Here is a 26,773-nt window from a genome sequence, read left to right on the forward strand (position 1 = left end):
AATATCAGAGAAACAAGTACACTATGTACAACAGCCCTGAAATAAACCCTTCTTGAAGTGCATTTAAACAAAGTCTAAAAATTAAAAGCATTACTCAATTTATTAGCTAAATTTAACAGTTTTACTTTTAGTATTTAAATATGCAACACTTAAACACTAAAATCAGAATGTCTGAGATGAAGGAGAACAATTAAATGGATATGCTCTGACCCTATTAAAGAAACAAGACTCCATAAGGGATCTAGTGACATGCAGATTCTAAAACCTCATCTGGGACGGCCACATCAGCTGCCCCATCAGTAGGGTGACCAGATGAGAATGGGTCGAATTCGGGACGACAACATGATTTTCAAAACTCTCCACCAAAATGTTTAATATTTTTATTAAATCATTTTAATCATTTTTCACCCCGGGGGTGAAATACCAAACTCCTTCCTACATACATTGCAAAACGCTTTGTTTGCATCACGTAAAACTGCAGTAATCCAGGGGTATTTCCCTACCCAGTCTTCCCAGTACCTGCAGAGACGTTTTTTTTTGCTTTTTAGCTACGTGTTCATCGGGTCCAGGGACACCAGCCTGAGCCTCCATTTCAAAAATGAATTAATGAAAAACAGCACTGCGTGTTATCAAAATTCGTGCCTAGCCGCCTACGTACTGTTGCAGCCAATGAGCAGCCGACGGGAACTGGCTGCAGGACGACTTAATCACCATGAACAGTTTTTTTATGTTCTATCAGACTATAACTACTCGAGAGTCTGCTCTTGAGACTCTGCTCTAATTTTTGCTCTAATTAGGGCAGGATTCGGGATTCGGGACAACTGCTTGAATTTCGGGACTGTCCCGAATTTTTCGGGACGTCTGGTCACCCTACCCATCAGCTAGTGAGCACTTGGTATTAGTTGTGGCTGCATTAACTGTGTTAAAAGGCATGGAACAACTGTATAGGCATTATTTCCAGAGGGTCTCTGTGTAAATGTGGGGCACTCACCTCCCGACTCTCAATAACAAGTTCACTGACACAACGCATGAACATGTTTTCTCCCTGGCTGTCTTTCTCATTGCTGCAGAACGACACATACAGTAGGAATTAGAAACAGGCATTGTAGTGAAAATCACTTTGTCACACATCCTTCTCTCCCCTTACAAACTGTCTGTATAGTGTAGGGTCAGAAGAAGAATCTGACTGTGAGAGTAGGATTACTTACCGTAAGAAGTAGAAGTACTGCAGGGCTTCCCGTGGATCAGTCGACTCAAACTTGCGAGTGTACAGCATGAGCAGACGGATAAAGTTGAGGCGGCGTACCATGGGAGGGTCACCGGGCTCCTGGCTCACTACAGAGAACAGGTGAACACATTTTGGATAACTAAAATGTCTTTCCTGAGTGTCAGCACCACCCGACAAAACAAAGGTGATTGAACTCACACAGCTGAGCGCTTTGGCCAGACGACTTCAGCAACAGCCCCAGCTCGTACAGGACCAACGCCACGTGCACAGCATGACTCCGAAGTCTCTCTACACGAAACAAGAAAGCCACCGCCGCCTCAAACTGAGCTGTCAGGAACAACACCTGGAAATACAGGAAGGGCTGCTGGCTCGCAGAGAAATGGGACTCTCCTGTCAGACAAAAGATGAGAGAGAGAGGGAGGGAGTTGGTTTAGATGACACTGAAAAAAACTTTCATAAGGTGTTTCTGCATTACCATAAACCCAGGGTTCAACATTTTGCCCACCAGCAAAATGGCTAGTGAATGTTCAAATTTTACCAGCCACTCAATTGATAAGCATTGTTTTTTTGGCTGGTGAGTGAAGCAAATCTACCAGCCACTTACATATCTTACCAGCATTTGGCTGGTGCACGGTGCTAATTTTGAACCCTGCTTAAACCTGCGTGTAATTTAAGGCTAAAACTTTTTTTAATTTTAAAACAGCATTTTAAAATGAAAACGATATCCGTCCTCATGAGTCTTTTAGCACTTAGCGTTTTCACATCTAATCTCTGTCAATATAACACACTTGAAAAAAAGCATATTACAGACCATTCACGTACACTGAGCATGTGCGTGCCGGTAAGGCTGATAATGCTGGGAACGAGAATTGTCACAAATCGCTTGAATAATAGCTTGTCTCTGGCGCATTTAAGCAATAGTAGCATTATAACATGCAGAAATTAACTTCACAACAGCTGCTAGTAAGCATCAACAACCAGGTCAGACACGGCTATCATTCGTTATCCATGTTGAACTAACCACTGGTAGTCAAAGCTGATGTTTGTTTTCTTCTAGAAAAGGGTCATGCACAAAGTCACCCAATCAGGGAGCGAAAGTGGATGTCTGCGTCATTGTTTCCAAAGGTCCCCGTTTCTGCCCGTCCAGACCACAACCCTGATGTTTTCAAACTAAAACAGGGTCAGCAGTGTTCAATGTTACATTTCATTTCACGATGTCTCCGTTTTAGGGGCTCGGAAATTCCAGAGTAGCGTGGACGTAGCAAAAGATATGCCATTTAAAACGAAAACGTATTTAGGAGAGAAATAGGTCACACCTCTAATGTCAACATGTGTTCCCACACATTTCATTTTTAAAGTCATTGTTGTGACTATGTGCAAAACATCTCATTCTTTCTTTTAATTAATTGAGAAACTTTAAAAATGACTACGGTTTTAAATTCAACTGCCAAAATCAAACTAGCAACAGCACTCTTGTTTCTGGACAAAAGAAAGAGTTCAAATAAAAAAAGACAAAATAAAACAAGATTTTGGCTGGAAGTTGTCACAATGCCCAAAACTTAAATTCTACATACATTTTTTAATAAATTTGTGTGATACGTATTTTTTGGGCCATTTTTGTATTTGAAGTGACAGTGGCGAGGTGACAGGAAGTAAGGGGGACTTGCAACAAGGGTCATCAGCCAACTGGGGACACTGGGGTTGACATGGACCTATTTTTATTTATTTTGTTTACAGTTTATTAAACTTACTGAAGTTGTGGTATTGTGACAGCAGTGTGGGTGTTTCAGTGTTTAATAAAATGGAATTAATGACTATCTGACAGTTACTATAGAAAATATTTGATTGCCATTATTGAATATATTGCAATGTATTAAACTATAATAGCCATTGAATGGGACTCGTTTAACTCTGGGTCTATACATGCCATGTCAACTGGCAATTGCTATGGCAACTTACATGTAAGAATTCAAAAACATTCTGTCAAGCGCAGGTACTTAGTCATCAAGTTTACTTTTTAATTATAATCCCTAATCCTCTTGCTGGCTGAAAGTTTGAGGAGTAGAACAGGGTGAACCATGTCAGCCATTTTATTGCCTTATCTCAGACTAACAGCACTTTAGTTCAAAAAGGGAAAGCGCATGAGAGAAGAAGAGAGGGAGAGAGCGATGAAGAAGGGAAAAAGACGACGGAGGAGAGATAAGAGTGTGGGTGTGAGGGGGAGGGGGAAAGAGCTGCAGCAGATTGTGCAAACAAGAGATGACGAAGAACAAATGCTCATGCAAGGAGAGAACGCGTGAAAGAGGACGGAAATCAGTGGGAGGAAAGAGGGAAAACAGCTGTGCAGGTGTACGGAGAAACAGGGATAGAGGATAAAAGGTGGGGACAGAGAGTCAGTGAACAAAAGGACAGAGAAACAGAGAACAGACGAAGCTGGCGAGCACTGGCAGTATGTGAGAGAAATGAAGAAAGGCTTTGGGGCTTTACGTCCCGCTGTGAAGCAAGATGGAGGACAACAAAGAATACTGTGCCAGACAACCGAAGGAGCTGAGCAGCATGAGAGAAAACAGAATGAGGCTTCAGGCTGTACTTCCCAATGAGCAGAGAGAGAGAGAGTGGGAGAGGGGAAATGGGAGAGGGTGAAGGCTACTGAGAGAGGAAAGGAGTGCTGTCTTATCTGAACGGAGCAGGATCAGCCCGTGGAGAAGGCAACACCCAGGGGAGAAAACTGGGCTTTCTCAATCTATAGGAGTGAAGGCCTCATGCCCTTACGCTCCCCTTATTTTGTGCATCAGGGGGGCATGCGGTTGTTACAGAGGGTAGTTTGATTTTGAAATTACTTTGTGTGAAAAAATCAAAGTCAAAGTCTTATCTTTGTTGTTTACTTTTTCTCTGTTGTATATTATATTTCAAGCACAGAACTGGAGAAGGCATACACTTATTCCACTGCACAATGTAGAGATATTTTGAGTATGTGACAAATAAAAAAACTTGAAACCTTGAGCCTTTCAGCTTACACAAAACTACTTCCGTCACTTTTATTGTGTACAACTCCATGTGCAAGACCATGACTATCCAAAAGTGTGCCCCTTGTCCCCTCTTGTAATATTTATTATGTTGAAACATCAAGGAGACAGAGTTCTTGAAGAGAGAACAGGGCAGCAGTGGGATGCAGCCAGGAGGAAGCATGGTTGGACGAGAGTTAAAAGCTGCAGCTGTTTCTTTTTACTTCATTGAAGGCATTTGATAAGGCCCATAGAGAGACGAAGCGGGAGAGACGCTATTTCATTTTGCAGTGACTGGCAGTTGAAGCACTTCCAAGAAGACAAGAAACTCTGATGGCTGAATCATACGTGGTACAAAAGATGAGAAACTGTGTTCCCATGTCTACATTTGGCAGTCTAAAAATCTGATTCTGGCTCATTCATCCACAAACTCATGAACTTTTGTTCCTGCCTTCTTCGACAAAAGGATTCACAGTTACAGTTGCTGAGGCTCATGGGTACTATAGTGTTTAAGGCGGTTTACCATACCAAATTGGTAAAAAACACGATTCTTCAGAAACTAAGCTGAATTATTCATAGCCATTGGCTTTAGTGTTGTTAAATTATCCATGGGTTGGTCTGTGGAGGAGAATGGAGTCTTTCAGTTTCTTTATTTCTTTATTTTTCAAAGGTGGCTTATCCATATCTGCAAATTGAGGTTTTTGTGTGCATACACACATTAAGTGTTTTGTACTTGAATTCCTGATTGTACAGTAGGCTCTCTGCAGTCTGCAGTTCAGTGCCGGCTACTGAGACGTTGCACAGCGAGCGCAGAGAGAGAGAGAGAGAGAGAGAGAGAGAGAGAGAGAGAGAGAGAGAGAGAGAGAGAGAGAGAGAGAGAGAGAGAACGGACTGGAGCCGTGAACAAGAACGTTAATATACGGTATTTCAGATTGTTTCACAGCAGTTACATTCTAAAGCCCAGTGAGACAAAATCATCGTGTGTTTTTTGTGCCGCGGCAACTTGTGACAATTGCGTCACAACTGTGCGCCCCTATTTCCAACCGATGACATCATTTATCCCGCCCTGGTTGTTAGCGACCCCGGTCGTGTGCAATTTACATTTAAATCGACCTGGGTCGCGAAGCCAAGTCAGTCAACGTGAGTTAAACCTTTCAAACACAAAGTCCACCCTGGTTCAGCCCTGGTTCAGCCCTCGGCCCCTCAGTGTGAAAGGGGTATTGCATTCCTTCAGTCATGGCGGGCCGCCAAATACTGCTGCCCGGGGCGTCTGTGGCTCAGGAGGTAGAGCTGTCCTCTACCAATCCAAACCCCAAATCCCATCCCGTCGGTGTGTGAATGTTTATCTAATGATGGGGCACCTTGTAGTGTGTAAAGCTACACTAGAGCACTTTGAGCGGTGGCTAAAACCAGAAAAGCGCTATAAAAATGCAGGTCATTTACATAACAATGATTCCACATAGTGAGGTATACAGATTTAAAATGCAGTTCCATACCATAGTCCTCCAGCAGCTGTTTCTGCAGCTGTGGCAGGGTCAGTCTGTCCTGAAGAGAGCTGCTGCCGTCATCATCAAAACACACCTGGTTCAACTGCAGGGACAAAACATGGTACACACGATGTAAAAAATAATGGAAGGAGGAACACAACTTTGGTTTAAAGGAGGACTGCTTCACTAAACAAACACACAAGTCAAAGGATTGCCAACAGTGAAGCCTTGAAAATAAGCTTTAAAAAATTATCATTAACTGGGTCAGCTTCTCCTCTGGTCAGTGCTCTAATGCTTTATATTTAAATGAACCAAAAAGAAAAACAGCTAAATCAAGTATACTGTACCTTAAGCCAGAGGTAGTCTTCAGTCTTGTCTGCCACCTCTCCATGGTTATCACTGATGTCACATTTCCCGATCAGGCAGTAGACGGCTCTCTTGTAAGGGTCAGCGCTGTTCCTCAGCACTCTGCGGTAGTGGAGACGAAGCTTGTTCTCTGAAGTCGGGGAAAGGCTGAAAGGAGGAGATCCAGAGGCATAAGTGATGATACGGTTTGACCTTTTACCTCGAAAAATATGAAGACAAAGAGGCGTTCTTACCGTCTGTCAGGGCTGTTCATATACTCCTGAAACCAGGTCTTGAAGTCTCCTAGCTGATGTTGCACTCTGTTCACAACCTGCATGGCTGCATTCAGATCTCCACAACGCAGACAGTAATAGATCACAGCCCACACCGGATGGCCCTCGATCTCACCATCCTGTTGCACACAACGATATTTATTTTGAAAAATATGTTTATTAACAATTTTTCAATTAAACACGTGCACATTGTACAGTTCCAAACTTACAGAAGTGTACTTTGACCACTCAAGTCTACATTGTGTCACGTGATAAAAACAAAAATTGAATAGACAAACAGGAACAGCAAACATAAGTCAAAAGAAGTTAAATATATAAAAAAAATAATAGGCGTTTCATATAATCATTCCAAAAAATACATATCAAATGACTGCTTTATCAATTCAATTTAAGGTAGTCTCACTGTATTACAGTTTTAGCTCACATTACGAGGTTTACTTTAGTCAGCATTCAACCATCCTCTTCATTCGTTAACTCCATACCTTTCACGAACAAGTTAAATGCTCCCCAAATCCTCTCAAATAATTCTTGCTTCCCTTTCTGAGGAAAGGTTATTAACATTTGCCGAACCCAATATGTAACAGTCGGTCTGCTTGACTTTTTCCAAAATAATGCGATTGATTTTTTTAATGATATTTAGTAAAGTGGTGACAATATTCCATGTCGAACAAAGATTCTGCCCCCATATTAGTTTCTGACCTGAGCATAAATTGAGCTTGTTCTAATAAATTCATCATGTAGCAGTTTACAATCTGACTGTTACGATTGGCAGGATTACCAAAAATTTAAAAATGACATTCTGTATATGTGTAATATAATTGGCAGAAAAGGAAAAAAAAAAACTCTGTGTGTGTTACCTGCATGCCAGGCAGGGGCCCTGGTAGTTTAATGTTGAGGAAGCTGCGGACTAGTTGGTACGTTCCTGGCACTCCTCCTAGTTGAGCCTGATGGAGGTTCCCAAACACAGTCACCATGGTGTAGTTTTTATAACTGGGAGAGAGGAGAGACACACACACGTATACAATGAGTTCATCAACTACTGTATGTCCAGTCCATTAAAAGCTTATGCTGACGTCACACTCAAGTGGACCGCGTTCCAGTAACAAGTCAGAAAACCATTATATTTAACAGGGGGGGGGGGACTCTAGTCTCGCTTTGCCAGACTTTCCTCCACAGCGCCGCGAAGGAGGGTCTGGCTAGTCCACACAGCATTCCGATCGCGCAAGAATGGCGAGGTGCAAATGGAGAAAAACGCCCTCTGGTTTATTGCCATTTCTTTAAACCAATCACAATCGTCTTGAGCGGCACTAAGTGCCGGACGCAGGTACAGTGCCTCTGCAAAATAGCCTTGGGAAGGAACTTTTTTTGGTGGAACACGTGCATGTTGGTAGCCTTGTGAGACCGTCCTGATCTCGCGAGCTCCAGTTTTCCACTCGCAGATCAGTCTGGCATCTTGAGACAGAGAAAATTTGGAGCCGTTCGCCAAACGACCGACCAATCAGCGTTGGTTTTGAGGCAGGTTTAGGTGTGACGCAAGAAGCGACTGTTCAGTCTAAACAACGTGGTGGCTTCCACGGATGAGATGAGCATAGCTATCGCGCAAGTTTTATCCGAATTAGAAAGTATTCCTTCATTGAAAGATGAGCAAAAAACGGCACTGGAGGCTTTTCTCGGAGGAAAATATGTTTTTGCTCTTCTCCCGACTGGTTTCGGCACGAGTTTCATATATCGTTGATCTGATTGGTTGATTTGGCCCGTCTATCACCAACATAGGTGGTGAGAGACAGATGGTTTATCCAATCAGCTAACCAGTATTTTCGCCCCTTCCCAAAAGTTCTCCAAAGGAAAGTTCCCAGATGGATATGCCGAGCACATGCGAAGCAATCCATCTGGCGGAGTCAGGTTAGCATGTTGGGAGACGAGCTCTGGAATTAAAATGGCTGTCGAGTGTGTGATGAGGATTTTATTAGGAAAAAAAGGATGAATATAATTTGATTGTCGGTTCTAGCTCGGAGGATGTTTCCCGAATAGACCGGAGTTTAGAATGCCAACAGACAGAATAGACAGAAGTGCTAATAAACAGTATATTCCTACAATTTTCACTACTGTTTGATGCTCGGAGCAGCCATGTCAAATTGTCATGTCAGGGTTGGTGAGGTTCTCCCGACTTTCCATGTCAGAAATTCGACTTGAGTGGGTGTTGCATTTAAAACTTCTGACTAGGAATTCGGAAATTCCGACTTCCCAGTTCAACTGGAACACACCATTAACCTCTTCAAAAACAAGACCAACCACGGTTACCTGTTTTCTAGGAAGCTGAGCGCCTGGCGTACGAAGGCCATTTGCATTTCAACAGAGGTGCGACTTTTGAGAGTGTCTTTGGCTGGAACCAGCAGCACATCGGTCATCTGCTTCACCATCAGCCACATGTCTGATACATTCTGGAGGGAAGAGAGAGGGCGACAGTCAGTTACATAAAGGCATGTATAGAGAAAACAGAATACATATTAGCAGTCAGAGTAAAACTGACCTATATCTTTGCAGAGGACAACATAATTAAATCGGAAAATAACAATTTCATGGTGATAGTAGACGTTCTTACCTTGTCATCCAGGCTTTCTGCTACAGAAGCACATAAATCTCCCAGATTAGGCTGAATGTGACCATTCACTATCTTCTCATTGAAAATGTAAATCTAAAAGAGGAAGAGGTGGTGATAAAGGGAGAGAAAGAGAAAAAAGGGTATAAGTGATAAGCTCCCCAAATTGTCAAATGCAACATTTTCAGATTACATATCTACATTTGCAAATGAATGTTTCAAAAAATTGAAATCCGCCTACAACTTCATCCACACTATGACCATCGAGTGAAATGGTTCACAACAAAAAACAAGAAAAAAAGGATCAAAATGTTTAAAAGGTCATCAAAGAGGATAAAAAAAACAAGACAAATGACGCCGCATGCAATGTGTCGACACATGGTCAGAGGAAAAAGCCACAATAAATGACTGTGTCATGTAGCAGATCAGAGACAAACAAAGAGAGAACCAGAAGGTCAGACAGGATAATGAGAGGGAGAGAGGGACGGTCGAGAGACACAGAGACGAGAGTGAGAGAGAATTACCCAGAGTCCCCCTGTAACACCCAATCAATCAATATGTTTGATCTGCCACTTCCTGTCTTGCTGTGACCCCATTTTAACAGAATTATCAGACAGAGGGCATCACAATCTACACATCTGTTTTTAACTCACTTTAACTAGTCAATTCAAGAGGTATGTTGTCTTTAGATTTAAGTATTAAGTTGTACGAAAATGTCTGTTTTATGGCAAATTCATTTAACAGATTAAACTGAAGCTATCACAGCCAGAAATATAATCTCTTTTCACAAATGTTTATTTTAGACAAAATAATAATTAAAAAAAACTACTGATGTTTGTAACAGAGCCTGACTGATAAATCAGGGAGTAATATTAGCCTATCACATCGGTGTCGGCATATATGTCTGAAACTGCGTCACCATTACAGAGTTTGTCCGCCAGACAGCACTGACCAGGTTTTATTTTTATTTATTTATTTTTTTTTCAATTGTAAAATGCCACGCTCAGTGCATCTTCTGGTCACAATTCTTTATTATACAAATTTGAAAGATTCTTATTAAAAATGCTTATTTTATGTTTTCAAGTGGGGAAAAAAAATGCATATCGGAAAATATATAATTTTTAGAACTACATTGCTGACTTTTTTTTTTTTTAAGATTATTTTTGGGCATTAGTTACGCCTTTATTGACAGGACAGCTGAAGAGATGAAAGGGGAGAGAGAGGGGGAATGACATGCAGCAAAGGACTGCAGGTCGGAGTCGAAGCCGGGCCTGCTGCGCCGAGGAGTAAACCTCTATATATGGGCGCCCGCTCTACCAACTGAGCTATCCGGGCGCCCTACATTTCTGACTTTGATGCTTCCCAGTGGTAGAATTAGAAAAAAAAGACACTGTGACACTGAGATAAACAGGATGGAAGTTATTTTGCATCTAGTATACATTTTTACTGTTTGTACTAAATGTAACTGTGTGCCCTTACCTGGAGTTTCCATGTACCGGTACAACAAAATGATTAAACTGACGGCGACTCACCTGTCGCCCATAGGCCACCTCCACGCTGTCCAATGCACTTCTTCCTGGAGCTGCCACTTCACTCACAAAGCTGGGCTACAATGAACAGGGAGGCAGCAGATGACTTGATAAATACACTGCACACAAGCAAGTAGCATTACTAAGAGAAAGTTAAATGAAGCTAGAAACAACCGAAACACCAATCATGTACCGATAAAACTGGTAATTGGGTCTGGTGTCTAATGTGACAATCATTTAGCATCTTAAATAACTCTTGTTTCTTTAAAGTGAAGACTCTGCATTTTAAGGGTCTTTCCAGCCCAGATAGAAGGACAACCTGTCCACAGTGTTTCCATGCCTGTGGCCCAATGCAGGCTGGGATAAGCTCCCGCAGGATGACACACAGGATAAAAGTATTGTACTTTACCCAGGGTGACGATAAATATAGAATGTATGGGTCTCAGATGAAACAGTTATTCTGGTTAGTTTTGATGAGTGGGTAAACAGCTATGAGTACAGTGTCAAGAAATCTGCTTGAGAGACTTGAGACTTTCTTTTAAGTAGACGTATTCAGTCCAAGAAGTTAAAATATATTACAATATGCTTTTTTTGTATGTGACTAAATTAATGATTTTGCACAGACTTAAAACATGTAATATTAAAATGTCAATATTATCTACACATTCCAGAACCTTGGTCACTAAGACCGAGAAGTATACTGAGGCTGATTTAAAATAAGTAGGTCCAAAGGCCCAAAATAGACTTTTCTGTGTCATCTATACTACCTCTGCCAAGGAGGTTATGTTTTCAATTTGGTTGGTCTGTTTGTTGGTTGGTTTGTCTGTCTGTCTGTCTGTCAGCAGGATTACGAAACAACTACTGGCCCGTTTTTTTATGAAACTTGGTGGAAGGGTAGTAGCATGGACCAAGAAAGAACCTGTTATGTTTTGGAGCGGATCCGGATCACGGGGCGAATACTCAAGTTATTTAGTACTTTAGTTATTAACATTGCGAGATAGGACATTGGTACTGCATTGATTTGGTGTCTAAATAGAAAATCTGAAAAATTAGTTCCCGACTGGGAAAATTCACACTGCATTAATATTGTGAGATGGGGCATTCTTTGGCAAAGCTCTGCACTCTCCAAGTGCCCTTCTAGTTATTAAAAAGAAACAGTGGTGGACATGCATCTTCTTTTAGGAAACATTCATTGTCTATAACAGATCTAGTACAGAGCTGGGTCCATGTGGCAACCTCAAATTAGCCGACATACTGGATATAATATACTCTCATCAACAAAAATAACAACTTTTAGCAAGAAATGTTGTTCTCAATAGTCCTAACAGCACAATACCAAAATTTGCTTTTCCGTAAAAACGTGTTATCTAAGGTGTCTAGCAGACTGAGACAGTTTGTCTTTTGTTGGTAAAGATAGATTTTTTTAAAAGGGGAACTATGCAGTTTTTTTTTTAGCTTAATTTACCATAACTGAACAGCTTCGGAGTCATTGGAATGGTTATATGACTTTTTTTTTTAATGGTGGTCGTCTCGCTTCCCCCTAGCGCCTGTGAGTGGAAAAACCACCCTTGAAAGCACCAGGAAGTATCGCATGATATCAGGTCTTGCGATGTAACGAATTGCTTCGCGGCACTGCATGCACTGCACACATACAGGAACCGGCTAGCTCAAGAACAAGGTAGCGATGGAGTTTTTCCCCACTATCGTCATGGCTGAGCCGGCAAAAAAGAAGCCGAAAGCTAGGAAAGCATTGTCGGAGGAACAGAGGAAGAGGAAACGGCAGACTGACTGAGCGAGGAGTCAGACACGAGTAAACATCGGAGCTGCCAAGTATCTATTCCGAAGCTGTAGGGGGAGCTCTATAGAGAAACCTGCGAGCAAAAAGCGAGAAAACGGCGAAGAAATGGCCAAAACTGCATAGCGCCCCTTTAAGGCTGTCATTTCTTGAACCGTGGAGGTCCTTCCTCCTAAAGCAGCTCTGTGTTGTGCTTCCTGTACCTCCACATCTTGACTAAAGTCCAGCGCGTCCTCTCCTGCTCCGAGTAGTGTGTGCAACACTCTCTGCTTCACCTGCTCCCACTGGACCAGCATGGACTCACGGTGGTACTCCTCAGCCAACAGGAACGTCTGAAACATATCAAAGTAGTAAACAGGTCGTACTCATATATTACTGCACGCAGGTTAGGAATGATACTTTAAATGCTGAGCATTGATGACAGTGATCGTTTTGAAGCAGCATGTTTGACTCTGAAGACAGACTTGCTAGCTGCAGAACATTTGAAAATGAGAACAAGACAGTTCAGCTGGTTTTGCAATACAAACTCTCGCTATTATACAATATCATTAATAGCTAACATAAAGCCATGCCTCACATGCGAGGTGCTAAATATGATGTGATTCATTTATGCAATGTGATGGGTGGGTATATTGGCATCAGTAGAAGGGTGGAGGGCAGAGTAGATAATAGCAATTGATTTAGTGCAAGAAGAATTCTCTCCAGTAGCCAGAAAACCTAAGGTACACGCATGCAGCACTTAAAAACACGCACACCACATTTAGCAGCAGACCCCTGTCAAGATTACTACTCCATCAGGACACAGTGCCGTCTATTTTTATTCTCCGTAGAGACTCCAAGTGAGATAATGGGAACGTGAGATAATTGAATCTTTCCAATCTTCAGCTCAGGGAGAAACAAATGTAGACTAAAGCTACCATTTACTTTGTTAACTTGGTCACTGCCCGGACGCCAAAGCGTTTACTTTTAACATTTCTGAGTTGTATAACTGCAATCTGTCAAAACTATGATGGAATCAAGAAAGTGCAGCGCAGAAATGACAAAGATAAATTTGAGGTCATTTAAAAAAAAAAAGTGTCCTCATTACATCCATAGTTTGTGGATCAGAGAGAACCGCAATGAAATGTCCTTCACAATCTCTTAACAATCGAATTAAAGAGATTCTCAGCAAAAATCGTTGGATGTATTATGATCAGATATTTGCATCTCTCAAATAATGATATCAGTATCTGCCTTAAAAATCCCAAACCTTTAAATTTAAATGAAATCATATTCATGTCAAGCGATTGCTGCAAGACTGGAGAATATCGTTGTGTAGCGGGCCAAAAAAGCACACATTTTGTGTGATGTAAAAGGTAAAACAATCAGATATGAATCTACAAGAACATCTTTAACACTGGCTTTCTTTTTAATCAGTGCATTTAAATGTTCCACCCTAGCACACAAGTGTTTTTCTTCTCTCTCAGGGAGCAGAGAGAGAGAGATAATGGGAACGGCAGCTAATTAAACGCGGGGTCTATTAGCTCTGCACATAGGGGAAGCCATTTCAAAACCATTCCCTAAAGGTTTACACCAGAAGGACTTTTAGATCACAGCAAGCAGAAATTACTAAAAACGTGGTTTTTAAGTGATCCTATATTGTGATGTGCTAATGTTCATACACAATGCAGTGCTGAAAACTCATCTGATTTTGGAAAACTAAATATGAGGCAAACAAAGAACCACTACTGTATCTGACTATAGAGTCTGGTTACATAGTCTTGTTAAATGTAAACAATTTCACCTGTAAAGAAATAAAACTAATTCTGAGATGTGGGTTTTGTTGGCCTGTGACCTGGTTTTCCACACTATAGGATCCAGATTCTGTCACCCATCTGCAGCTCTTTTTCGACCCGAGAAACCATCAGACACTAGGCAGATACTGACCCTGCGGCGAGACTCCTCGATGGCTGACAGGAGGGCGTTGTCCCTTTCATTCTTCAAGAAGCCCTGTGGACGAGATACAGACAGACAGACAGAGGGAGAGGCCGAGACGTGTGACAAACGGAGAAAAAAGACAGAAACAGAGAGAGAAAGCAGGATATGTTAGCTTGAACATTGGAGACAAAATGAAGCAGAGATAAAGTGTATGCAGAGAGTTCTAGGGGAACAGATTTAGCAGGATCACCATACTTTGCTCTACAGGAGACAGAAGCTGCTTCTCTATTTTCCATCCTGTGTTTCTCTGCCCTTCTAGACATGTGCAGTCTCACACTGTCAGGATTAGTCAAACGAATGGTCGATGTTTCACACAGCAGTCAGCATAGACCTCCATTTTGAAGTAATCTCAAGATGGCTGCCCCTGCATACATACACCCCCCCTCCTCTGGTCTTTCCTATGAAAATAGTAATTATTCACATCCTACTCAACCGACAATACAACTACTTATCTTATACACAAGATCTGAGCTATCATGTGAGTAAGTGGTACTTCTGTAACAACTGGAGTGTGCAGGAGAGAACACGACAGCACTCTTCGGAGGGAAATTCAGTGACCGCTGACGTGCATAACAGAACAGACATCTTGAGAAAGCACCAAAATGGTGGCTGCACTCTTTACCGTCCTCTTAAAGCAAACACGAGAGTGCGTCACTGGCAGAGCTACAGGATAATAAAAATAATACAAAGCCCACGTAAGAAATCTCTTCTTTCTCGTACAGAATATCATGATACATGTGGGACATTTTAATAGGAGGAACAATGACAGCTCATTAGCTGCGAATGAGTCAGAGGTAGAACCAAGGAAAAAACATTGTCTCATCTCTTTATTCAGAAATACTGAAAAAAGAGCCAGGAATGCTTTATGGTTATCCGGTTTGATACCAGAAGGAGGCAGAATTTCACATGAAAAACAGGGTAAGATGGTAAGGTCAAACATTAAATATGTTTTACTGCTTTAAGAAAAACATACTTTAAAAAAAAGTGGGATAAAAACATGAGCCAGGGCAAAACTGTTTACTGATCACCATAAACTGAACTATCTATTTGTTTTTCAATTGATCATCAAGACAAGAAGATGTCAAAAATAATACCAAGTAGCTATCCCGAATACCAGAGGACTAAATATCACTCTTAATAACTTATTCAGTTTCATCAATAGGGCTGCAACTAATGTTTTGCTTATAAAATGTCTGAAAATAGTTTTTAAAATGGCCGTCACAATTTCTGAAAGCCACATTATCTTATTCAAAACAACCCAACCTTTCTGTTGGTCGGGTTGTTTTGCCCGACCAACAGTCAACAAAGATATTCTCTTTGGAGTTTGGACTGTTTAACAATACAAAAAAAACCACAAAGTATTTCATTTACAATATGAAATCCACAAATTGTAGAAGCTGGAATCAGCAAATAGTTTATCAGTTAAGAATTATCAGAATTGTCATTTCCTTGCGATAATCTAATTGTCAAATAATATTAAAAAACTAACTGTAAAGTTGTAAATGTAAAGTTCTACACCACAAAGACAAAAATAATTAAAAAAACACCAAAAATCGCATAATTGTCTTTTAAATCAGCATTTGTTTAAAGGCTGACTCCATCTACATTTTTTTCCGGGTTTTCAAATGAAAACGCCCACTCCGCCTTGGCAAAAAGCAGTGACGTGGGTAACCACAGTAAGCTGATCAATAAGGTTGTGAATAATGTTAATACAAGTTTGGAAACGGCACAGAAGTTAAGCAATGTAACGTAACTTACTACCGTGGATGGCTGCCACGTTAATTCGGATCCGAAAGCCACACTATTACACAAACAAACTAATCGATCAAGGCAGCGGTATACTGGCAAGGTAAAATTACTGATTTTGTCAAAGGAGTGTGGTGGATTTGAAGAGAGCGATAGAGGCTTCAGTTCCCCGTCAGAGAGGGCTGTCTGACGGCAAGGTAAAGCGGTGAATATATATTATAAATATTGTGTACACTGAAACTGATATTGATTTTTTTTTAGGTACAGTACCAGCCAAAAGTTTGGACACACTTTCCCATTCACTTGAATGAGAAAGTGTGTCCAAACCTTTGACTGGTACTGTACTTTACTAGGTACTTTTAACTATATATTTTAATTATAGTTACTTTTAATTACAGAAAAATGACTAGGGATCAGAAAAAAAGATCAGAAAAAGATCAAGATGGCGATCTGAAGTTGCCATTAGCTTTCGTAGATAGTAGTTTTTTGGTCATTTTACTCACTTTTCAACAATTAAATTGTTGAGGAGACAAACTGAATACAAAGAAGGAATATTTTCTACAGTATGATGCCTTGCTTTTGCTTCTATTATATTTTGCCTAGATTCTTTGTCAGCTGCTACTTGGAAGTCAATACTCCAGCTGAGAGCTGCTGTGTGCAAATTTACATTCCTGAGATGTAAAGTAAAATACTTGTACTCCCTATTATGCAAGAAATTCCTGTGATAGGTTGCATTCTTAGAGTTTATATAACCATCTGCATTCTACCTCTGACATAATAGTCTCTCTGTAAGTTGCTGCAAAGTTGTTTCCCTCGGTCAGATAATAGCATTTAAATTCACTGATGACATTTTTTAGCACCATCTGTCTTTGCGTTTGAAGTATGTGGGATCCTTTTAGCCTGAAGAGCAAGCACCTGGTGAGAGACGTACCATTTCTCAAAGCCGACTAGAGATCATTCTGCTCTACAGGGATGTGGGTGCTCTTGGCTTCCCTTCCATCTTTCCTCACCTCTCTTTTGTGTCCATATCCCCCACCCCCCGGCCCCCCGCACCTGCTCGTTGCTCTGCCTATTTCAGTCTCAATACCTTACTTTCCTTTCTTTCCAAGCTCTCAGCCTTCACATCGGTCTGTCATTGCATTCCTCTCCTCCTCTGTGCTGACAAATGAGAGTAAAATGGAAGCACAAAACGTTCACCGTGAGAATGAATAACTTCTTGTATGATCGGTCTGGGCCAATTAACCTGACCTTAACGTATTATGCTATCAATGTGCAATTAAGAAGATGACGTGCTATTATCTGACAAAAGAAGGAAACCATTATACAGGGGTGAAAAACACTGAACTCCATCTTGCTCAGTCAGTGGACGGTGGTTTGCTACAGCTCTAAATGGGTCAATAATGTGCCTAGAAATTTAAGAAAGAGCAATCATTCAGGTCACAAAGTAGCACTGACAGAGGAAGACAAAAAGCTTGTAAAGCTTCTTTACATCTTTATTTAAAAACCAAAGCAGAGTCTGAGCCAATTTAGAGGGGCAAAGACTCTTGGCGTGACATTATCTGCCATTAGGAAGGCTAAAACTAAAAGGTCTAACTTGGTCTTGGTAAAATGCTTCATACTTCTAGTCTATTTGAATCAATTAAGGAGGAAACTACGTTTCTCTCTCAATAATCCCCCCCCATTTACTGCTCTTGTCCAATACTCATACCCTTGGTTTCCCTCCGCCCGCTCCCTCCCTCTCTCTTTCTTTCTCCATCTCCCTATTTTTTCCCAGGAGAGCCTAAGAATAGGTCTATATTTAACCACTCTAATCAGAGGAGAGCTAAGGTCAACGCTCACTTGAGAGCTGCGCTGAAAAAAGGAATAGAATTGTTGTAACAGAGACTTACTGGATATATGTACTGCAAGAGAACATGAGACTGTATTAGTCATCGCTAGTGACTGATTATTATTCCAGTAAATTGGAGGTGAAAATAGATGATCATCTTCTCCAGAAACAAGTGGTGGGGGTGGGGCTGCATCTAAAGCAACGATGGCATATTGGGCAACACTGGTTAACTCTGCCTCAGCGTTTTTGCCTCAACTAAAGTACAACACGAGGCAAAGATTTTTCATTGGTGTCATTTTGTTGCGTGTTGCTGCTTTTCCACTGCCAATGACTTTGCCTGTACAACATTTTCTGTGCCAAATGTAAATTGACAACTTAAAATAACAGCTGTGGCCAACATTTTCATTGATTGTCTGAGATGCAAATGCTCTTCACTTTTACAAGAAATTTTCTTTTTGCCACAAAATATTACTTCTAAAAATAATTAACAAAGAACTCTTTATGCACAAGAAGGGCTGGGTGACATGGCCAAAACCTTCTATCCCAAAATAAGTAATTTCATATCTTGATAACACTATATATATCACGTCATGTTTTTGGGTAATTCAATAAATAGTCTTTTTGAAATCACCACATGGTAAAGCCTATTTCTGTTCTCTCCTTTGTGAATTTAATACTTGACAAATGAAAAGTACGGAGTATTTTTTTTTTTATTATTGTATTAAGAACTTTAGTGCAAAATGAACATAAAGTGCAAGGATCAGAATGTAAAGCATCGTCCAAATGACGTAAATATTGCCTCAATGAAGTTTGGCCTTGGAAACAATATAGATTTACAATGGACATTTTTATATTGTTGCGATGATACATACCTTCATATTGCCCAGCACTATGCACAAGGAATGTCACTGCTATCAGATATTACTGATCTTAATTTTTTTACCGTTACAAACTTTGGATATAAGTTCCCCTTTAAGGATCGCGTCCAATTTGACTAAATTCTTAGATTTATCGCAGAAAGGCACAACATCACTATTGCCAAACAGGCCTGAGACACACTGTAACTAACATTTCCCTCTGACTAAACACTGCCGACACTTCAATTCCTCCTTGATTTCCTTTACCAAATGGTAAAAATTAATATGAAAAATAGCAAAAATGCGTCATATTAAAGAGCCCATAGAAAAAAAAATAAGACATCATAGCAAAAGACAAAGCCATGCTTATCACTTTCAATGATCAATTCAGTGCTGGGCAATAGGTGTATCTAAAGATGTATGTTTTCAGTAGCCCCACCCCTGTGAACACACACAGCCTGCTGGCCAGACAGCCCAGAAGCTTTTGCTTTTACAGGAACACAGCCACGAAAAAGATTGAATAATTAGAGATAAATTAGGAAATACACTCATACATGACCATATTTTAGAAAATCACATAAAATCTATCCTTTAAATTTTTTGTATTTCGTGTGTGTGTGTGTGTGTGTGTGTGTGTGTGTGTATACGCATGTTAACATGCACGCATGTGCTCATTCTCTGTGCCGGCACCCACAGGCCTTCATTCTATTAGCCTTCGTCTGCGTCTGAATGCAGTCTTACAGTGTGTTTGGGGAAATCAGCAAGACTGATTTTTCACCCTTTCGATCTGGCTTATTACACACTGAGAAATATGTTGTAGCGATACATTATCTCGGGGAATCTAAAGGCGACATAGGGACAAAGTCCAAGAAGACAGGGAGAAAGCTCGCTGTGCCGCCCTTCGAGAAAGTAAAAGTGGGAGGCTTTCTGTCCTCATTTGCCATGACACAATGAGCCGACCAGTGCCTGAGTGCATGTGTGTGTGAGAAACCACACCCTTCATTTCCTGTGTAATATAGAATATATATGTAAAGTACTACAGCATATATACACATTTGTGTGTGTGTATATATATATATATATATAAACAGTGATATTTGCCTGCAATCATTAACAATCATTTTATACAATCATCATCATGTGAATGGGTGCCATACAGCCACAGACAATGTAGCATAACCAGGGAAGAGATAGGGAAAGACAGACAGGTGACAAAAAAAAGTGACAGACAAAGCACATGCCTGTCTGTGGGTGAGTGGGTGTGCATATCCATGTGTATAGGCAATACTCACTCATGCTGAGCTCCTGCCTGCCTGGCAGACAAACTGACAGATGAGAAGACAGGATGAGACAAGAAAGAGTAAAAAAATTGTTTTTTTGTTTCTTTTTCTGTGCCCAGGTATCTGGGCTTTGACAGCCCAGGAGACCTGCTTCGCCCCTCTGCCTCTCCATCCCTCTGTGCTACTGTGCCAGGGCAGCAGCAGTGGCCGCCATGCTGGGGCGTGTTCCCCGTGCCCCGTCGAGCCGGCATGGCAGTTGGCTCGAAAGCCTTTCCCCGTTTCGAAAGCAGGCCGGTGACTCTTGTGCGTGAGCCGGAGTGCCGAGTGAAAGTGCCACATCAAGACTCACTGGAGGTGGTTTTATTGTCGTAGGGCCGTACCAACTGAGCGCTCAGACACAGGGGGGGATCCACGAGAAGGAACTATGGATTCATATAGAATATCAGTTCCTACCATCAGCTGACACCCCCCCCCCCTCCCCCCCCAGCTCTCATCCTCCATCCTCTCTCTCTCTATCCCTCCTTCACTTCATAACCAGCATCTCTCATGGCCCTCCGCCTCCTCCCTCCCTCAGTCCCACTCATTTTCTTTCTTTCTTTTTATCCATCCTTCCTTTCTACCCTCCCTTTCTCCTCCCTCCCTCAGCTCAATGCAATTATAGTAATGGATTTTTTCCCCCTCGGTTGATGGCTTCCGACATCCTGTCTTGAAATGAGGCTAATCATGCTCTTAAGGGTCATGTTTAGTTAATGAAGGGTTGGGGAGGCACATTTGGGGGGGGGCAATCCTATATGCAGGCCTACTATCACAGCACACACAAAGCAAGCATGTTAATACACACACCTCCATTTGTATCCTTGTGCACGTGGCACACACTCATTCACACACAGTCACATGCCGTACAGCCGCATGCATCTGTGCAGGCCAGCACAGACAAGATGAGAATGCATTTGCCCACGTGCAGCCAAATCTACGCTAGACACACACACACATTCATTCATTCATAAGCACAAGGAGAGACATTGTATGCCAGCAATTGATTGCTACTGACAGAGATACAGGCATACAAACACAGCACAAGGAGCCTGCGCACGAAAAACACACACACACACACACACACACACACACACACACACACACACACACACACACACACACACACACACACACACACCCTGTGAAGCTATGTCAGTAGTGTTCGTCTATCTCGGCAGATGCTCTGGGCTTAGCCAACTGCATCCGCTGAACGCATGCTACACTGCTGAGGGATGTGTGTGTGTGTACGTTAGGGGTTGGGGAGGGCAGGAGACGAGAAAGGGAGGGAGAGAAAGGATGTAAATGGGAGTGGGAGGAAAAAACAGAGGAAAGAAGGTAAAGTAAAAGAGAAAAAGAGAGTACGCAGAGGCACCAGCTGAGTCGGTGAGGAAAGAAGAGAGAAAGCCCTGGTAGAGAAAGATGGAACAGTGAAAAGTGAGACGAGGACACAGAGACAGAAAAAATTGCAGCCGGTCGCCATTTTTCTACCAGCACGGCTTTATTTATTTTTCGGTCCATCTTTTCCTTTGATTGCCATCCTCTTTTGCGGCTTTTTATATCCTCTTTTCTCCTGGTTTTAGCCTCTCTATATTTCTATTCATCCTTCGTTATTTTATGAACAACCCAGAATTACCTGAATATCTATCCAAAGTGAACACACAGAACATACCATACAAATGCCAAACTGGAAGCGCATAGAACAAGGATTTAATTGTAAAAATGTCTACCGTGTGGCAACAGCTGGTGGTATGTGAATCTGTAGATGTGTCGGTACTCGGTAGCATTAGGGGTTGGGTGTCCCAAACGGGGGGGGGGGGATTGGTTAAGAAACATGCTTTTTATTTACATTTTCAGATTCCTGTTGGAGCCTAGTGTGCTTCTGTCTCAATTCCCTATTTATGCATGCATCTATACATGCATGCTATAAATAAGAACAACAAATCTGTAAGCATAATGGGACCCAATCAAATTCAAATGATGCCAAACCCTACATGGCATACTGTACAAATAATATTGACTAGGACAATGTGTAAAAAAGCTTGATAATCATGACCTGATGTCCATCCATTTGGACAACCCAATGTTAATTAATATAACATAATTCTGTATCATTCATGATATTTACACAAATCCCATCACATAACTGTAGGCATAAACATTTAGCAAGCCATAGGAGTGACAACAATGCAATATACAAGTTTAGGAGTTTACTCATCTGCATTTGAGCAGAAAAATCTAAATGGTGAGATTGCAACATAAATGTATCCACGTTCTAATGATACACTGAGAGGAACAGGATGAAAACCTACATTAACAAACCAATGCATGATGTAGTCTAGAAATGTGGTCTACCCTGCACATAACTAGCCACTCCCACATCCATGAAGCCCTAAATCTAGGACTCTGTGTCTGTATTGCTTTCTATAGTAAGTATATAGTAAGATCATCTCTAATGTGTGTTCAGCCATTACTGACACATCATTTACACATCAATTCCTTCAGGATTTGTGTGTGAAACTGCAGAGGCATGCATCAAATCACTTGGGCATGCATCAAATCGCACGCACGCACACACATGCGCGCGCGCATGCAAACGCACGCACACACACACACACACACACACACACAATCACACATGCGCGCGCGCACGCACGCACACACACACACACACACGCACACGCACAAATATATATTCTTTGTGTCCTGTCTATCAACCTCCAGTACTCCACTGACTCCTGACTCCATGGCCTTGGATCATTTACATAAAGCAAAATTCAATCACTTTTTTTGCATTATGCATTATTTCAGTTATTATTAACCTGGCCTGCCAGATAGTTTGTTACACAGAGAACCATCTGAGAAACAGACATTGGAAACATGGTTTGAAAAAAAAAAAAAAAAAGGGCAGGCACTTTCAAAAAATACTTGTCAATTGAGTGACAAAACCACGCCCGTAGCTGCCAGTGGCTCCTCATAGCACGCTGATTGGTCTGAAGCACTGGTGGCTCGGACACTAACGCATTACTTGAAGCCTGACAAGATGGATTTTCGTGTGATCTCGCGAGAATCCAGCTGCTGTGCAAGATAAAGTGACTACAGGCAGTTCAACAATACTGGTGCATCTCAACATACTGCTCATAAACCTAGAAACTAGAGTCTCCAGTTTAACTGTAGTCACGTTAATCTAGACTATATTTAAACTGGAGAGACAGAGACACATATGGAGCTCAGGGAAAAGCAGCAACTTCCCTAAACCAGGACAGAGGAATAGAGGGTAAGCAGAGAAGAGAGGGAAGAGGGGAAGCAGTACCATGTGGAAGAAAAAGGTAAAGACAGGATACAGATCCTTGTTGAATAGTTCCAAAGTGGAGCATTGTAGAGGAATATTTATTGTTAATAAAATTAACTCCACAAATTAATAAATGCTTAAACCATGTCAATAAGGGGTAGTGTAGGAGATTGAATTGTTGATCAATGTTAAAAGAGTACTGCACTGATTTAGCATTGCACTTCAATAGCATTGTTGGACTGGCGGTGGACAGTTTAAACCAGCGATAATCTGTGATGATATGTTTTCTTCTTCCCCGTCGAAACCTGGCACCTACATTACCCATAATACCCACAACTCGGACGCCAATAGTTCCATCACACTCAGTTTTCACATCAGGATAAGAATACTGTAACACTGTCTGCTGTTGACTTTGTCAATCTTGCATTGTGTTGCCATCTTATAATATCTCAGCTCCAATTAGGCATGGGCCAGTTACCGGTTTCAAGGTATACCGCGGTTTGAAAAAGTCACGGTTTCAAAACCACAAAAACATTTCAAGGTCTTCAAGGACAGAAAGTGCAGTTTAGAAATCCCTCTCCCTGCTAGTCTGCAGTGTGTTTGAAAATAAAATACATTGTGTTCAATGGAAAAAAAAGTAGTTTTTTTACCCAGACATTTCAAAAATAATTTATAGCTGTAAATGCAATACCATAATAACGTGAAACCGTGATATTTTTGCTGAAGGTTATCATACCGTCAGAATCTCATACCGGCCCATGCCTAGCTCTAATTTAGAGCTGGGCAATATATCAATATTATATCGTGATATGAGACTAGATACCGTCTTAGATTTTGGATATCTTAATATCGTGATATGACACAAGTGTTGTCTTTTCCTGGATTTAAAGGCTGTATTACAGTAAAATGATGTACTTTTCAGAACTTACCAGACTGTTCTAGCTGTTCTATTATTTGCCTTTTCCCCACTTAGACATTATGTCCACATTACTGATGATTATTTATCTAAAATCTAAGTGTGAAGATATTTTGTTAAAGCACCAATTGTCAACCCTAGAATATCGCCGCAATATCGATATCGAGGCATTTGGTAAAAAATACCGCGATATCTGATTTTCTCCATATCGCCCAGCCCTACTCCAATTAACCTCTTTTCACCTCAGTGTACTTGATGACCTAAAGTAACAGCTACTCTCCCAGCAGGATGTTGAATAGAGATCTGTAGGAGGAAAAAAAGTGGGCTGCAGTGTGGCTTTATGTTGATCAGAACTTGGCTCCGTTTTCTCTTTCAACAGCTTTCCCTGTTGTTTTGTTATTTGTTGTTGACCGGGCCTCCGGAGTCTGATTAATTTTTTTTGGCTCCAGCCAAACACACCCAGTGAGTTTAGAGTCACAATTTGCAATTGAGAGTATTTGTATATCATTCCCATGATCTTAATTAAAAGAGAATTCCCAAAGTGCCGGCAGCCAGCTTATTGGACGACTACTCACCTCTGCTTTGGCCAGCTAGTCAGATACACTGAGTAACTAGAAAAGTAGAAACCCCTATATTTTGTAATGCAATATGCTAAGAATTTGTTTTATTAATCATTCACATAAAATATTACTGGTTATATGGGCCTTAAGATGAATGCCAATACAATGCTGCTATACTGACTAGGGCTTTGACTTTTGCCCAAAAATCATATTCGAAGTTCGTTTGTTTATTAATATTCAAATATATTTGAATATTTATTAATAATATTTTGACCATTAAATGCCTTCAGTAAGACCTATATTGGTATCAAACTTAAGTTGTACATGTTCTGTCCACCAGAGGGCAGTGTATCTGTCAATAGGCAGGCAATGATGTTTTCAGAAGATAAACACACTGTCACGACTGTTTTTTTTATTAAAAGTCAGACCCTGGATTAAAATGTATCTTCGCAAACGAACCGTGTCAGCAAATCTGTCGCTCTATTTTGACGGGCATAGGGGAGGCCTCGTGAAGGAGATAGCATGGAGTCAATTCTGGCCTGCCTCGCCCCCAATCCCTCCCCCTCCTCCTCTTCCAGCTTGCCGGGATGTAGTGTTGACAGGTGGGCTCTCAAGTTGCTGGTCGTAGCATGGTATGTGAGTTTGGTCCTACATATTTTACATATCGCTTTGTCCTTACTTGTGATTTTTCCCTGTTTTTCTTTGGGAACCCAAAGTAGCGCCACACGTTGCTTTTCAAATTGTCAGGAGTGTAGATTTCGAACACCCTGTCAGGCGTGGTTGTTGTCGGCGTTGGCGCGGCCATTGTTTTGGTATACAAAATAGGCACTAACCAGGATGCTAACGTCACCAACAGGAGCCCAGATGACCAATAATAGCCTTGCTAATGAGCTCGCGATTCACAACTTCACCAGGCGTGAAAAAGCCTCGGAATCTGAATTGAAAACAACGTTTACCAAAAAGAATGCCCATAACAGGTTCGAATATTAAGGGCTGCCTAATATTCGTTCAAATATCTTTTTTTTTTTTTTTAAATATTCGAATTATATTCGAATAACGAAGTTCGGAGTCAAAGCCCTAATACTGACTTGCTTTTTCTTCTCACCACCATCCCAAAATATGGTTGTTTAAATGGAGCTGTGGTTGTGACTACACAGCAGTGGATTTATTCTACTGAATGAGATATTGCTTTGTAATGTATGGTTTTCTTATAAACCAATAAGGGGAAAAGAGCAGCAGAGAGGCAGTGTGTGTGTGTGTGTGTGTGTGTGTATACGCCCCCACATTGCCAGAAGCTAAGTGCTCTTCCAGTCAGTCAGTCAGTCAGTCAGTCAGTCAGTCAGTCAGTTAGCATACATCTGGGCTGACCAAGAAGAATGGAAGATGAGTAAATGTGAAATGAAAAAAAGGCAGACAACGAGAAACAACTGGAAAACTGAAATAGTGAAAAGCAGAAAAGCAGAGACAGTGAGAAAAACAGAAATATATATATAGAGAGAAAAAGAAAGAGTGAGACAAACTGGTGCCACATATATGGCTGAAGAGGGGAGAAAGACTAGAAGGGATGAGAGAGATGAATGAAAAGATATAGACAGAGGATTAAGCAGGGTAATAGAAAAAGAGGGATGAAGAGAGCAAAACAGATGGAGCTCAGGGAAATGGGCTACTTATCTAAACCAGAGGAATAGAGGGGGTAAGCAGAAGAGGACAGAGAGAGGTAAAAAGAAAAGCAGTATCAAGTGGAAGAAACAATAAAGAGGTAGAGACGAGCTACAGATCTTTGAATCGTTACTAAGTGGAGCATTGTAAAAGATTATGCATTATTCACTGTTAATAAAATGAACACCACAAATAAATGCTCAAACCCTTTCACTAACCCACTGTGAACAGCACCAATTTCAAATTGCACTTCTATAACCATGTCAGACTCACAATTTTTTAAAGCATTAAAATCAATGCAGCAGAACCAGAGGTATTGTCATTTTACTTCCTGCTTCCTGATT

The 26,773-nt window shown here is 41.2% G+C and overlaps 1 protein-coding gene across 2 annotated transcripts in view; it reads right to left on the reverse strand.

Annotated features, from left to right (window-relative positions):
* nup93 (nucleoporin 93) overlaps positions 1-26,773 on the reverse strand; it is a 35,850-nt gene that overhangs the window by 4,186 nt on the left and 4,891 nt on the right. The window contains exons 1-13 of one of the 2 annotated variants that reach the window (XM_036003198.1): positions 19,982-20,265; positions 14,208-14,270; positions 12,485-12,613; positions 10,490-10,564; positions 8,961-9,053; positions 8,660-8,799; positions 7,216-7,348; positions 6,320-6,477; positions 6,068-6,233; positions 5,730-5,823; positions 1,427-1,618; positions 1,209-1,335; positions 992-1,064 (exon numbers count right to left, since the gene is read on the reverse strand). In XM_036003198.1, coding sequence (XP_035859091.1) covers positions 992-1,064; positions 1,209-1,335; positions 1,427-1,618; positions 5,730-5,823; positions 6,068-6,233; positions 6,320-6,477; positions 7,216-7,348; positions 8,660-8,799; positions 8,961-9,053; positions 10,490-10,564; positions 12,485-12,577 — 1,344 coding nt within the window. In that variant the 5' untranslated portion in view covers positions 12,578-12,613; positions 14,208-14,270; positions 19,982-20,265. Of the gene's footprint in view, positions 1-991; positions 1,065-1,208; positions 1,336-1,426; positions 1,619-5,729; positions 5,824-6,067; positions 6,234-6,319; positions 6,478-7,215; positions 7,349-8,659; positions 8,800-8,960; positions 9,054-10,489; positions 10,565-12,484; positions 12,614-14,207; positions 14,271-19,981; positions 20,266-26,773 lie in introns of those variants that run through there. The other variant, XM_031303870.2, reaches the window with a different exon arrangement.

The sequence above is a fragment of the Sander lucioperca genome, chromosome 7, assembly GCF_008315115.2.
Source record: "Sander lucioperca isolate FBNREF2018 chromosome 7, SLUC_FBN_1.2, whole genome shotgun sequence".
Lineage (NCBI taxonomy): Eukaryota > Metazoa > Chordata > Actinopteri > Perciformes > Percidae > Sander > Sander lucioperca.